This window comes from Chaetura pelagica, unplaced genomic scaffold, assembly GCF_000747805.2.
Source record: "Chaetura pelagica isolate M959 unplaced genomic scaffold, ChaPel_1.0 scaffold150, whole genome shotgun sequence".
In the NCBI taxonomy this organism is placed as follows: domain Eukaryota; kingdom Metazoa; phylum Chordata; class Aves; order Apodiformes; family Apodidae; genus Chaetura; species Chaetura pelagica.
In genome coordinates, this window is record NW_009952052.1 from 1,997,280 (window position 1) to 2,012,955 (window position 15,676).

Genomic DNA, 15,676 nt, shown 5'->3' on the forward strand with positions numbered 1-15,676 from the left:
GGAAATGGAGAGCACTCCAGTGAGAGATTAAAAGCATCTGTTTTGTTTATCCTGTGTCTGCCTTTAATTAAGCCATGGTGACTCACTGTAATATGTCAAGAGGTGATTATCTAAAGGAGAAGCTAAATAATTTATAGACCTCTATACCTCTGCGCATACCCAGAACTATTGCTAGCTTGTGCACAAGCTTTGCTTTGTTTCTGGAACGAGATATGGGCACTCTGGAGGGATGGGGGAGTGGTGACTGTGTTCAGAATACGGAGAGAAAAGCACTACTAGCTTCTTTGAAAAGCCAACTACTGCTGCGTTTTGTGAAACACAGGACACTCAGTCTTATTAATGTGATGGTCAGTGGTTAGAGCAGTGAATGGGGGAGACTTGATAAAACGCCTTGCTAGTTAGCCTCAAGAACTTCTGCAAAAATTCAGAGATAAGTGTTATTAATAGTATATTAATATTCTTACACTATTTTCAATATTTCAAGAATAGGCCTTTTTAAAAACTGAAAAGCAGTTGGTTGTGTTTTATGCAAATGATAGCAGTCTGTAGTTGCTGCTGCTTTAAAAAAAATTACTAATTTTAGTGTTGTCAATGTTTCTTGGAGATGTGCAGTCATAAATTCAAAAGTCTGCTGAAAGAAGAAAAACACATATAGTAGCTTAACATAAAACTTGTAAAATAATGTAGACTGGTGCTCTTTGTTTAGGTTAATCCCTGAATATTGTGTGCGTGTAAAACAGCCACTCGGGGGCACCTTTGTATTTGGTTCAGCTGTTAATATCCTGAGTATATTGACATGGTTTGCTAACGCACTCATTTTTTAATCTCTTGAATCTTTTGAGTGACACCCCGCATTTCGTAGTTAAATACAAGCTTGATACAGGTTTCTCTGTTGAGCATTCATTTGAACCCTTTCTAATGAAAGGCTAAATAACAGCACACCTTACATCAAGAACAGAATTTTGGAAAAGCTACAAATAGAAGATGAGAAAAGCTTTAGCTTAATGACCATAAGTGTTTGTATGACTTACTTACCATCAGAAAATTGTTTGTACAAACTGTACTGAAGTAAAATAATTCTTAGTTTTTATATGTTATGTTCTCTGATAACTTTGTTTAGTCATTCACTTTTTTCACTTCAAATCATAGTCTGGTACACAGACTACTTCAGAGCCATGGGGTCAAATACTGTTTGTATTTATGCTTTTACCTGAACTATTAACATAGCATTTATTTGGATAGTGCTACTACTAAGTAATGACTTACTAAATACTATAGAAGTTTGTGATGGGCAAAATAGGGACAGCTAACACATGGCCACGTAAGAGGGGCAGGGCACTGGAGTAATACTGTAAACCTCGAGATCTTTTCACTTGTGATCTTAATTTTTCTGTGAACCTGAGTGTCTCACAGAGCTTAGGTGAAAATGAAATCTTGCAGCACTATTGTATGTGTAAGCATTTTCTTGCTCAGCACTGAATGTACATGATGCTTTAAAGACAGTATTGATTTTTTACTATGCAAAATGGTTATTTTTAATTTACTAGATTTCTAAAAACAAGTCTCAAAACACAAACAATGGAAAGAGATTCAAGAACTGGTAAAAATTAAATTACTACAAGTCTTTGTTCTGAAATGCAATTGAAATTGTATGGGTATATGAGTATAAATCTGGAAACTTAAGAAACCGCTCCTTGTTTTCATTCCTTCATTTAGGCAATTCTGAATTAGCTTCTGAAGACTGGTTGGGTCTTTTGATTAAATTTAAAACTAAAATGAAATATTCACATGCTCATTGTCAGTTTGCAATAAGTTCTTAGTGCACACAAGCACCTCAACTTTATTCTCTCCTAACAGCATGTATGGTGGGTTGCTGCTGGTTTCATTGGGTACTTTCAAGTGCCAGTAATCAAGGATGACTTAGTTCACAAGTTTCCGGAGTGCAATGCTAACATATATTTTTAAAAGTCTGCTTCTTTATCTGAGTTCTGGAAAATGACTGGAAATAGCTTTTTGGATTTTGATTATTTTATTGCTTTACATATGTGGCCAAAAGTGGGGGAGGTTTTGATTGCTTGTCTAGTGGTTTTGATGACAAATCTTACTATCTTCTTGCTTAAATGCCTTTTTCCATTGGATCTAAATTAAGAAAAGTTATTATCTTCTGTCTGCTCTTTGGACTTTGTAATGTATGTCAGTATTGGGCAGTTTTTCTAGAAACTGATTTTTTAGCTTTTTTCTTTGTTTCCACTGAAATATAACAATTGGATTAAAATTGACAAGTTAGAAAAGTTATGAGGACAATTAATGCTATGAAACAGTGTTTTAATGCAAAACTGTTTGTTTATTTTAATCTACACTAAAGAGGGAATGTCTGCTGGTAAACAGTATTTTCAGGTACTCAGACTTGGACCCAAGCATGGAGTAATCTTCCTTTACTTAAGCTCCTGATCAAGCTTATAGGAACCAGTTATTATTAATAAAGGCTGACAAATACCATATAGAAAACCCATGTGTTACTTTGACGTACAAATGCATAACAGCTTTTCAGAGATCTCAATCTCCTAAAAAATAGTTTTAAGATTATTACTAAAATCTTGCTTGGCAGTCCTGAGTAGTGGTCAGGATTCTGCCATAAATATTTAAAGTGCATTTGTGGCTTTCAACTAATTAAAGGCAGTTTCACCAGGACTGAGAGCAGCACTTACTCTGAGAGAGTGGGATGCATTTACCTGTCATGGGTGAGTGGTTTGATGGGGGGTTAGTCTAACCTCAGCCCTCCCACTGCTGGCCACCAGTGTAGAAGTAGGTCACTGAGCAGATGCTGTCTCATTTGCCATTTGTTCGGAAACTAATGAATCTCTTTTGACTACAGACGGGAACAGCTCTGTCAGCCGCTTTATCACTGTAGTAGTTTTAAAATCAAAGATTTACTGGAAATAAAAGCCAGGAGCACACTTGTTGTCAGCAACTGTTTCTTATTGGTGTTTTGTCTATTCAACAACTAATGTCTCCCATAGCTGTTGGTATTTCTGCTCTGTAAACAGGACGTAGAATGTGTATTAATACGAACTTCGAATAGTCTAACCTGGCTTTTGGCAACAAAGTAATCAGAATAGCATCAAAATAATTTAGGGCTGACTTGTACTAATAAGAATAATTATTTGTTGAGGTATTCTACGCTTTGAAAATATGAACATACCACAACCTTTCAGAGTAATAGTTGAGGGAAGGTGCAAGGCAGAACAAAAACAGTAAGGTTTTATTGGCATTTGAGAATATTAAACAACTTCACTGGTTTGCTAAAATATGGGGTTAGTTCAAATTAAAAATGAACGCTGAAATGTCCTGAAAACCAAGCACTTGATGAGACTAAGGTGTTTATTTTCTCTTTGTGCTTGGGGAAGGTATTAGTATCCATAGTGATGTCTTGGATATTTGTGAAAATTCAGTCTTCTGACTGAAAAAGTCCCCAGATAATAAGAAAATACCCTTACATTGTAGTGTTATTATAGATTTTAGTTTTATTTGGTGCTAGTTCTGGTATATGGATGTGATGATGAGCAGAGCAGTTGGCACTGCAAGGACTGGATTCTAGCTGGAGAGCTCTATGTCTCTCTGAGGCTCCTCTGCTCTGAGCATGGGCCATGCTAGATTGCTCTGAGTTTGGGAGGCAGCTAGGAACCTTAGCAGGGTTAACAGGTCACCTGTCTGTTACATATCAGTTTTTCTCAATGGCAAGTAATTTCAATATTCCCTGATACCCTGATCAGCTCTTGATATGCTGCCTGCTTAACCAGTCTCTCTTCCAATCCTATTTTATGTTTAGCTTTATCCAGCCATTCAATTTGACTTGATTGGATTTTTTCATTCTGATTTCCTTATCTGGCACAGCATAGCTGATAAAAATTGAACACGATGGAGCGGTGATAAAGCTGTTCAGCAGCCCATACTCATGCTATTGCTTTCATTATATAAACTTAATCAGTTCTTTATGCATTGTAATGTGTCTTCTCTTAAAGATTAGCTCTAGTTATGCCTTTTGTACTCCTGCTTGGTTGAATATTTGCATATGTGAAGTGTGCTTTCAAGTGCTGTTTTTTAGCCTGAAGTGAAGGTAGTGCTGCTGTTTATTTTTAAACATTACCTTGGGCATGTCTCAGCTTTTCACTCTGTTACCTGCTTATAGCTTGCCTAACACTTTGTAGGTTCTATGATTCCATTACTTGATTGACAAAACTATAATAAATATTTTCATGCCTTCATAAATTTACCATATCCTAGCTTAGATAATAATTTAATTTATGAATATGATATGCTAATTGAGAAGAACTATTACGGAAGGATGGAAATATGATGCAAACATCTACAGTACTATTCTCCCCAAGCCCCCAGATGAAATTCTGCTTACCTGGTTCTGTGTGTTGGGTAGCTGTTACCTGCTGCTCACCTGTGAGAGCTATCAAGTTTAAATTCTCTTAAAGTCTGAAGCATACAAAAGAATGAGAAAAACCACAAACCCCAACAAATTAAAATCCCACTTTATCCTCAGAAACTTGAAAGTATAATTGCATTTAATTGAAGTCTTTGTAAGGAACATGGTGTTAGCGCTCAAAGGTTAATACATGCAGTTACCTAATAATTTTTTCTGATGCCTTTATTTGGTTACAATGTCATGTAAGTAGAATAAACAGGATCCCTGTGTTCCTATAGCAACAGAATGCTACAGTTTGAGAAGCAGCTTCATTGCAGCAGATGTATCCATAACTCTTCTAATAACCGGAGGATTTTAAAACAGTAAATTTAAAAATGCAGGTTCTGTTTCATATTTCTGCAGGTAAAATATGGTTTAAAAATTTGCATCTTTCTTGAAGCTCTCCACCACCTTCCAGGATATGACAGTTTCTGAGTTTGTAAAAATACAGAATTTATATGTTCTATGAATATTCCAGCTATATTAGCTATGGTACTGGCAGGATTTTCTGCAAGAAATATGGGGTATCGAGAAGTGAGGTAGGAGGTTTTTTTTCAGCTTTCAATTTCATTTTAGTGTAAGCTGGTTTGGGTTTTGTTAAACTAAGTAAACACATGTCATCTGTATTGGTTATTTTGTTCCAATGTAATGACCTGCACTGTAATAGCTTCATCTGGTTTTATATTTTCCTTTTAGGTAGCAGAGGTGATACAGACTGTAGAAGTGTCAGCTTTATAGCTCTGATGATCTTATACATACTTGTTAAATGTAATTCAGTTGTATTTCTGTAGTAATGGGAACAGAAAGATAATGTTTCCATTAAAGTGATCAAGTATGCATAAAGATATAGGATAAGAAGATATATGAAAATTGCATTTAGAGGAATGCTGTTTTCTTGAGCATACGGCATCTGTTGTGTATGTAACTTATACCTTTTGGTTAATTCTGGAAGACTAGTGGTGCTAGTAGCAATTTTACATACTGATTCCTAGCAAAGAAGTATAACCTGTCTGGAAGGTCTGGCATCCTGCTGCTAGTTTGAAGCTATATGTTGACCCTAAGCTCTTTACTCATTTGAACTGCTCGTAGAGAACAGTTAATTAGAACTTTCAGAGTTATTTTGCATTCCTCTTAAAAATGCTCTGTTACAGTGAACAAGAACAAAGGCACTCTCTTCTCTGCCTCTCCTCTGGGACAGTGTGCCTCCCTTGCTTCAGGACATAAATATTTCAAGTCACACTGGATAAAATTGAACAATGGATGGAACCTAATTATTTTTCTTAGGCTGTGATATGATCTTATCCAGGTTCATTTTGTTATATCCTACTCTACTGAATTTCGTTATAAGTCACTCATTTCTACCTGACAGGTTTCCTTTAAAAACAAACAAGAAACAACAAACAAATAAAAAACCCCCAACAAAACCAAAACAAAAAAAACAAACCTAAGAGGAAATACTTTGTGTCCTCTTTTTGTTTTTTTCTATGTTGTACTTTTTTCCTCCATCCTCAAAATTATTGAAAAAAATAATGAAAATCATGTTTCTCATCTGCCTCTGCTCCCTCCCTTCCCAGCTTTTCTTGCTTATTTTCTTTCTCATTTCTTTCCTTTGTTTCTACAGATATCCTCTTCTGATGCTGCTCAGCCTTTGGCATCCTCTCCTTCTCTGCAAGCTGCTGCTGAGAAGAGCAAAGCAGAGGTATATTTTTTGGGGGTGTAACTCTTGCCAGGTTACTGCTTTGCACAAGTGCTTAGTTTTCTGTAGAATTATTTCACTGAGCTAACCAGGGAATTTGAGTTGCTTGTAATACTTCAGGCATTTAAACTGCTTCTCTCCTTGCTTTCTGGAATAGATAAATGAAAAGAACTGGCAGGACAAAGCACACACATGGTGATTGTTACCTCCTGCGTGTTTGTATGTCAGAATTCTGGTTCTGCTCTGGTTTAATGTGACAAAACAGTAGAAACACCATTTCATTCTCAGCTAATGGGCATGAGTGACATTGTCCTGTCTTCTCAGGAATAATTTTTGGTATTGTTTTTTTATAACGCTTGCTTGTTTCAGAATCTAAATTATCAGTACTGTTCCAACCATTTAGTTCAGTCTTCTTGGAGATAAATATAGAATTAATTTGGTGATACTTGTGTTAACTCATGGCTGTTTTTAGTATCCCTTCTGGCTGGCATGTATGTGTATGTACTGATGTTATGTTTACTGTTTAGAACATCCTTTGCAAAACATAAACTAACAAACAAATAGCAGATGAGGCATTGTTTCTATGAACTTTAAGTAAGTGTCACAATTTGCAACAATAATGAAATACTTTGGTTTTTAGAATGTGTTTGCTTAATAATAGGCTCTTTTGGATACTTCACTGTGAATTGAGACTGTATACAGTATATGAAATAGCTTATTATTTAAACATAAATCATGTTTTTTCTTTTAATTACGCAAAATGTGGAGAGATGCTATAAATTATTTTAGTTCAGCTATACTTAAACATTAATAAAAATGTAAGCGACAGTGTCATGGACTAGACCACAGCCCTTGGTGAATTTGACATGTATTTTAAATTGTACCAGGAATAGCAGCAGCCACTTGGAATGACTTGCTTTTCTTTTCTTACTCATCTCTCTTGATCCATTCAAATTTGAAAGTTCCTCTGTGTAACTGGTATGATATGTTGTTGGAAATGAATCTTGGAGAAACAACTGAATAATTTTTGCTTAGAACTGAAAACCAATATGAAGCCAATTTCATTTTATTATCTTCATAGTGCTTTTTGACTGCTTTTGCAAGTAATGAAGCACTTGAGTTGAAGTTCTGGCATGAATATACAGCATCCAAGAAATGTTTTTATTTAGTCTGAATTCATTTTTATCTAATGGAGCTGAAGCAGAAAGCTTGTATATTGAAATTGTGAAGTGTGAAGATGAAGGAGTTAGGGTTTTTAAGTCCACAGTGAAAATGAAGTGAATGAAAATGAAGTCACTGGGATTCAAGAGAGTTCCTGTGCGCTTTATGAGGTGTGGAGGCAGAAACACTGGTCAACCATTTAAGTGCTTATATTTTCACTATGAAGGTGCTCTCAGGGATTTGTTAAGGGAAATGAGAGGCATTTATGTATATTTGGTAACCTTATGGAGTATTCACCATATGAATCTTACTTGAAGCCCTTCTCATTCTTGAAGTCCTGAAGTATAAAAGTTTCCAGATACCTTTTCCTCTAGAAGCAAGATTTCTCTAATGGAACATGTTTTTTAAAAAGTAGTAGACAAACTGGAAATCATAGAATCATAGAATCCTAGGGGTTGGAAGGGACCTCAAAAGATCATCTAGTCCAACCCCCCTGCCAGAGCAGGGTCACCTAGATTACATCACACAGGAACGCATCCAGGTGGGTTTTGAATGTCTCCAATGAAAGAGACTCCACAACCTCCCTGGGCAGCCTGTTCCAGTGCTCTGTCACTCACAGTAAAAAAATTTTTTCGGATATTCACCTTGAACCTCCTATGCTCCAGTTTGCACCCATTACCCCTTGTCCTATCACTGGTCATCACTGAGAAAAGCATAACTCCATCTCCCTGACACTCACCCCTTACATATTTGTAAACATTGATGAGGTCACCCCTCAGTCTCCTTTTCTCCAAGCTAAAGAGACCCAGCTCCCTCAGCCTTTCCTCATAAGGGAGATGTTCCACTCCCTTAATCATCTTCGTAGCTCTGCGCTGGACTCTTTTGAGCAGTTCCCTGTCCTTCTTGAACTGAGGGGCCCAGAACTGGACACAATATTCCTGATGTGGCCTCACCAATGCAGAATAGAGGGGGAGGAGAACCTCTCTTGACTGACTAACCACACCCTTTCTAATGCACCCCAGGATGCCATTGGCCTTCTTGGCCACAAGAGCACATTGCTGGCTCATGGTCATCCTCCTGTCTACCAGGACCCCCAGGTCTCTTTCACCTACACTGCTCTCCAGCAGGTCAGCCCCCCAACCTGTACTGGTACATGGTGTTTCTCTTCCCCAAATGCAAAACTCTGCACTTCCCCTTGTTGAACTTCATCAGGTTTCTCCCCGCCCAACTCTCCAGGCTGTCCAGGTCTCTCTGAATGGCAGCACAGCCTTCTGGTGTGTCAGCCACTCCTCCCAGTTTAGTGTCATCAGCAAACTTGCTGAGGGTACATTCTATACCCTCATCCAGGTCATTGATGAAAATGTTGAACAACACTGGTCCCAGTACTGACCCCTGAGGAACTCCACTAGTCACACACCTCCAATCAGATTCTGCCCCATTGACTACAACTCTCTGACTCCTTCCTTTCAACCAGTTCTTGATCCACCTTAATCAGGGCATACTGAACGTGATTATATTCAAAAACTTTACTTTCACTTAAACATATGCAAGTAAACTTAAGGTACTGTATTTGAAGAGTAAGTGTACTGCTATGACACTTCCAACAATTTTTCCCAGAAGAGTAAACAAACACAGCTGTCTAAGATATAGAAAAGTTTCCACAGGAGAAGAGTTTAGGTTTATTTTAATTATTCAACTTCAGAAGGTTGGAGTGGAGACAGGGAATGAAAGACACTTGGAAAACTTGTTGCTCTGACCATATATTTGTGTGCAGTACCTGATTATGGTCACAGGATTTTGAGAGTTTTAAAATGCAGCTTAATGTCAGGATCCAGGACACAGTAATGAAAGGTTAAGCTTCACTTAAAAGGCATGGCTATGCATTTGGAGTCTTAGTTCAGTAAGCCTGCAAGTGTTAGGTTATGATGGCCTCTTAATAGAATGTTACTCTCTATACTTGTCCCGGTCATGCAGACTGTTTCTTGAACACTTGGCACTGCCACAGGTGAGATACTGTTTTGGCTGGACCTCTGCTTTGGACTACTAAGCTCATTTTTGTGTTCCTGATGTTCACTTAAATTTAAGTTGGTCTCTGTTTCTTTACTTCGAAACAGACGTTCCAAATTCCCCTTTACTGCAATTTTGTAACTGTGGTCGTTGCTTCCTGTGACACCCACATCTAAGAAGGTGCTTGGTGTGGTAGTCTCACTTTGCAGGACCCGAATATTCAGGTTAATGCCTGATGAAATTTTTCAGAGGGGTTAGTTTGGTCTTGAGTAACCTCAGTTGAGTAACCCCAATCCATCTGGTAAATATGGTGAAAGTTTTGAAAGTAGATTATTTGAAGTTGTAAAGAATGTGCTACTTGGGCCCCCTGTGCCCAGTGCCCTTCCCAAAAACCCAGAAAACCCTTCATCTTAGTGTTAAAACTGATTTAATCAAAGGTCATATTACAGAGATAAAAAATTATATATATTGGATGTTAAGAAGGAAGATAAAATAACCCTTCTTGGCACAAACCTGAAGCTTAGTAAGCTGTATAATACTGGAAGTGCACAAACAGTTACCTCATCTCTCAGCCTTCCTCATGATATTGGGAAAGTTGCTAAAAAATTGTGTTTTGTGGAAAAAAGCTGTTTAGAAGCTTTGAACAAAGGGATCCAAATCTAATGACTGGAATAATATTTAGGAGCTACTGTCTTATCTCCTTGATTACAGATGGTAAGTTCTTGTTCCACCAATTTTACAGGTCAGGTATACTCACAAGTACTGTAGTGTACAAGGTAAATGCAGACAGATGACTAGGTCTAAAAATCACTACTAACATTGTCAAAGCAGTTAATGATGTAGAAAGTCCATATCCTCTGTATGTTATGATGCTTTAAGGAATATTTTATGCTTTTCTTCAGTCAGACTGGGTCTCTAATATTGCACCATTTATTCATTCAAAACTAAAATGAAAAAAATTTCTGTAATGTCATTAAGTTGCATTCAAAGTAAAGGGATCTCTTATGTTTTCTCTTTCTGGAACAACTTAATTCTCATGACTCAGCAGTTCTGTTATATGGCCCAAGTCAAATTTTTTATATTCAGGAGTATGTTTTAAGACTACTAGATTAGCTTTTAAAAATTAGTAACTCTCTGCGGAAAGCTGTCAAAGAAACTGGTGTCTGTCCTAATGACAGAGGTTATCAGAGTTAATGGGGTACTCGTAGATGCTTTTCTTTTCAGATCTGCTTAGCTTAGAAGCAACACTAGTTCTTTCTCCTTATGCTTATAAGCAGAAATGCAGACAAACAGGTGAAATAGTGAATATCTTGAATTCTCAAAGTTACTATATTTTTAGAAGTTCTGTTGGAGCAAAATGAGTCACCTCTGGGAGCAGAACAGATAGAAGCATAAACTCCAAATTGGAAGGGAGTAACTGAAAATCTCTATCTTCTATATGGCTTCGGACATTCAGTAACTTGCAGATGTGTTGATCTTGAGGACTAGCAAAATGCCTTTTTTTTTTTTTCTTTTCAGAAGGAGAAAGAAAAAAAGAAAGAAGAGAAAAAGAGAGAGAAAGAATCAGAAAAACCGTCAAAGCAATTGGCAGTTGAAAAGGTGAGAATAGTATTTTTTCCCTTTATTTAAAAATTATACATAGTATTAAAAGTGTACAAAGATCTGAAAAAAATGGTATTTTTTATGTGTATGTATGTATATGTGAATAATAATCCAGGTAATCTACATGAATTATTTACTTGTTACGTTGTTTGCATACAGAGGTTGATTTACCACAGCAGAAGCTGAGATGGTTAAGGTTTTTGAGATGTACAGTTGCTATTCTTGCACACAAAATTTTCAATTTTATTGAGTGCTGTATGATCACTTAATGCTGTTTGTCATAAATTAATCCATTTTAAACAGAAGCTTGTAATTTATGAAACTAAATTAACCCTATTCTGGGTAATTTGAAAATACTCAACTAGATCATGTCACAAAACATGACAGACAAACCGGTTGTTTCTTTACACAGCTATATTAAAGCATAATGAACAGCTTTAGCAACATAGGTGTGATTAAAATATCTCATGCACTGCTATATAGAGTTAATATTAAGCACAAATTGAATGAGTAGTTTAAGTATTAAATGCAATAATTTCATCTTAGACAGATGTCCTCTGTCAGATTATGTGAATCCAATAGTATGTTCTGATCTGCAGTGTAGTCCACAGAATGCATTGGAGTCTCCATCTGTCAGTTGATTCCTCAGTGGTGCTGTGTGACAATTATGAAAAATGTTGTTTATTCATACATTATAATTGCAGATGTATTTCTATTTCAGTTTTCAAATAGAAGTGGTTTTTTTTGCATAATAAAACAAGATACAAAAATATATGCGCACTTGGATGGGAAAAAAGCCCCTTCCCCCCACCCTGAACAAATAAATTTTTCTGACACTGGAAAGCAATTTTGGAATATGTTAGCACAGAAGAAAACTTTGTTATGAAAATTTGTGTAGCTTCACTGAGCTATTGAAAAAGGATGTCCTTATTCATATGATAGGAGATTAAAGCATATTTATGGGTGACTAAAATGTAAAAATCTTTGATTATTTAAGTTTTACAACCATTCAGGCTAAAAACATTGCTGTGGTTTGGAAGCCTTAATGTTCTAAAGCCCAAAGGTCTAGTTTTTGGGAGAGAGGGTTTCCCTTTGCAAGGAAGTCTGGGAATGCTTGGATAAGTGAGAAGGAAAGATGGCAGGGCATAATTACACTGAGGGATTACCCTAACACTTGAAATAAAAAACAATTCAAATGCCACTGATCAGATTTACATTTGAAGTATCAATAGATTACCAGTTAATGATTAAGCAAGTAATAAAGAAGTATTTTGATTTTAAATGCTTATACTACAAAATGTGGAATTTGATAAATACATCATCTTTAGATAATAGGGCTGTTGTAACAGCTGCAAAATGTTTGAAATACTGCACTGTATTTTATTTCATTATTAATGTGTCAGCACTGATTGCTCAAATTGAACTCATCTATGTGTCATCTTTTTAATTGAAGAGGTTTTTTCAAGCTCAGGCTTTTCATGACTGTTAGGCATCATTCCAAATAAACTGTAAACTTGACATATTAAAAAATCACAGTTGCTTTCTAGAATCCAAATGAAGGATACCTGTATCAGATGTCTGTATTTCCATTGGAAAGTAATGGTGAGATAGAGGATCAAAAGTTTTATTTTTATATATGGAGTAATATATTGCTGCTTTTTTTGGTGTGATTCTGCTTCAGGGAGCTGATAAACATTAATATTCTTCTTGGTTTCATGGATAATGGGTACACTTCACATTGTTTTAGAGACTTGTTTATTGAATATTTAAAATATTGCGTGTTGAGTCCATAGGGTAATGCTGGTATCTTGACCATATCATGTTTTCAGCAACCACGTCAAGCAGTAGATAGCTATTTATGCCAGTTCCCAGCTGTCTGGAGAGGGAAACAGAACACAGGAATACTTTTGACACTTCATGTATGAAGTCACTGGTTACCTTCATTGCAGGCATGATTTATCTCCAGTCTAGACATTCCAGGCTTGGGAAGTTAATCAGTTAAAAATACGTGACCAAGTAATTGGCTGTTCTACCACATTTTTCAGACTTCTTTTTTATTAAGGTAATTCAAACGATGTTTTAGCCATCATGTGGGAGAATCAATATTAAGATGTAAAAAATGGCAGGCTTTAAACCAGGGAAAAAGTTGAAGCTGTAGAAAATTTCAGATCTCTACAGGTGTCATGTACTCCTGCGAATCTTAAGTTCATAAGGTCTTTCTTTTTTATATCTTGTATTAAGTTTCTTGGCTCTTAAAACAAGAAGTGCATCCAAAGAGATTAAAATGTTCACATTCAGTTATCATGTTCTGATCTCTGCTTCACAGAACTGACTGATCTGCTCCTACATCCATGTAAGAGCTTTTTCTCTGGTGACTGATCTTTAGCCTTCAACAGGCTGAATGTCTGGCATGATTTCTGTTGCATTTTGAAACATTGCTGAAAGCTTGTAGCATTGATTTAGTAAGAGCAATATTCCAATATTGTGTTAATGTGTCACATAATTATGGCAGAAAAGATATTTTTTTAATTAGCATGCTTTCATAAGTAAAAGAACAGATACTAATCTTTTAACTTATTAAACAATACTGGGCTTTCCTACTGAAATTGCTTTTCAGTAAGAAACGTCTTGTCCTTCAAGTGAGTTTCGTGGGAAACATTTTTTAATGAGCTTTTGAGTTGGAGACAGTGATTTTGATGTAGAGTAGAATTTCCTCAAGATCAAAGAAATTTACTACAAAAGAATGAGTAGCAGGGATACTTGTTAGACTTTTTTTTGTTTGTTTGTTTAGGCTGTTCTACTTTCTTTGACAAAACTACTGAGTAAGGTGTAATATAACAAGATCTTACTATGTCAGCTCCAAGTTTAGTCTAGTTCAGTGATTAGCATTTTACTGGAAACAGCCAACAAGTGTTTCACATCAGATCTGCAGAATTCTTAGTAAAATAAAGTAAGTGACATTGTCAAGCTACTAGCAGCCTGTAACATTTTTTTTAGACTTATTGAAGAAAGGTGAGAAACTTGCAAAACTTACTCAGGGTCCTTCCTCCTCTTTTCCCTGTGCCATTTCCGCAGTTACAGTCCTCAAGTTTCCCCAGTGCTCATGCTTAAAATAACCTTATCCTTACAGTTACTTTGGAGAAAAACAAAAAAAATTGCAAGAAAAATACAGAAACAATGATACAGTTCTCCATGATGTGAGAACTGGAGCCTGGTTGTGTGGAGGTAAGATGCCTGAAACTCAGCTTTTTTGCAAGCAACAGAAATGCTAATTTTAGCAATACAAAACGTGTTGGATTGCAAGAAAAAGTGATCAAACTGAGCTAATTGCATCTTCTTATGGCCCAATAGCAAGAGTAACAGCACAAGCCAGACTGTAATGCAATGAAAGCAATTTTTACATGTTCTGTACACACAATTAAGAGAGTTTATATTCATTAAAAAAATAAATCTGATACTTTAAGAGCCTTTTTCAGTAGTGAGGAGGGAAGAAAGTTGGTAATTCAATCACCAAACTTATCTGTTCTGTTGAAGGCAACATATGAAAAATTTTAATTTGTAGGTGAGGAAGACCAGCTGGGCTTTTAAGAGCCATTTTTTAAACTTCATCATACTGTACACCCTCTCATCAACTGCTGAGGAACTTTCCTTTCTTACTGTTTACTCCCTTTGCATGGATGAAATTGGTGAAATTTCCCAAGTCGGTCATGATTTTCTTTTGGAACAGAATAAAATGCTGAATTCCTTCTTGTTTCTGGTATGTGTACTGAGGTTTTTTTGTTCATTCTTAAGTAAATTAATGTGCTCAATTTACAGTCATTTGATGACTTTAAAGAGAATATGTAGCCTGCATATTCTCACCAATGTATGAGGGAGGTCCCAAAACCTCAGTAGTTTTCTGAACTGAAATTTAAACTACCTACAATTAAAGTTTTAGGTAGAGTTTCTGCTCATAGCACAGAGGAGCACTTAAGGTAAGCTCCATGCTGCTGCTTCACACAGCATGTTGGAGCAGGCTCTGTGTGCACCCCATCCACCTTGTATCTGTTTCCCACTGAAAGGAAACATGGAAAGAGAAAGAGATGGGATGCGGTCCCATCTAGGCTGAGGCATCAGGACTGTGAGGGAAATGGCCAGTGTGTGAGCTGTAAAGTTTAGGTACCCGAAGAATGAATCAGGCCATTAGAGCTGCAAAGAATGGAGTGAGGAAAACTGTTTGGGGACCATCAAATGGTCTGTCTACAGACTGGGCAGGAAACTCTTCCTGCATTTGGCAAGACTGTTAATAAAAGTGGATTGCATTAAGTTCTTAATTTAGTGAAGTAGTCACATTGCACAATATTTGATTTAAAAAAGAACTTGGATTGAGTTGTATGAATGAGACTTCTTGAATTTCAGAGCAACTAGGACAACTGTAGGTTTTTTCAAAATGTATGTTTTTATGTCCACCTGCAGTCCAAATTCTGATTAAAGAAGGCATAACTAGGTATGACATCTTGTGACTTTGATGTACTCCAAAAGTAAAGAGGGAGAGAATTCATTTGCCTGAAACTCAGATTTTGTATACTCTCTGTATAGTTTTAATTTTTAAATAAAGAAAATCTTGACATGCTTTGGTGCTAGTAATCCAGAATTAAGCACAAATTATTTTGAAAAATTGTCTCTGGAAAACTTGACAAGTATTCCTGATATCCAAAGTTATAAGTCTATGACAATGGATGCTTTCATAGTGATTT

General features: G+C 36.4%; 1 protein-coding gene across 1 annotated transcript in view; it reads left to right on the forward strand.

Annotated features, from left to right (window-relative positions):
• SMAP1 (small ArfGAP 1) overlaps positions 1-15,676 on the forward strand; it is a 73,699-nt gene that overhangs the window by 25,558 nt on the left and 32,465 nt on the right. The window contains exons 5-6 of the mRNA XM_010003482.1: positions 6,096-6,173; positions 10,857-10,937. Of these exons, the coding sequence (XP_010001784.1) occupies positions 6,096-6,173; positions 10,857-10,937 (159 nt within the window). The remainder of the gene's footprint in view (positions 1-6,095; positions 6,174-10,856; positions 10,938-15,676) is intronic.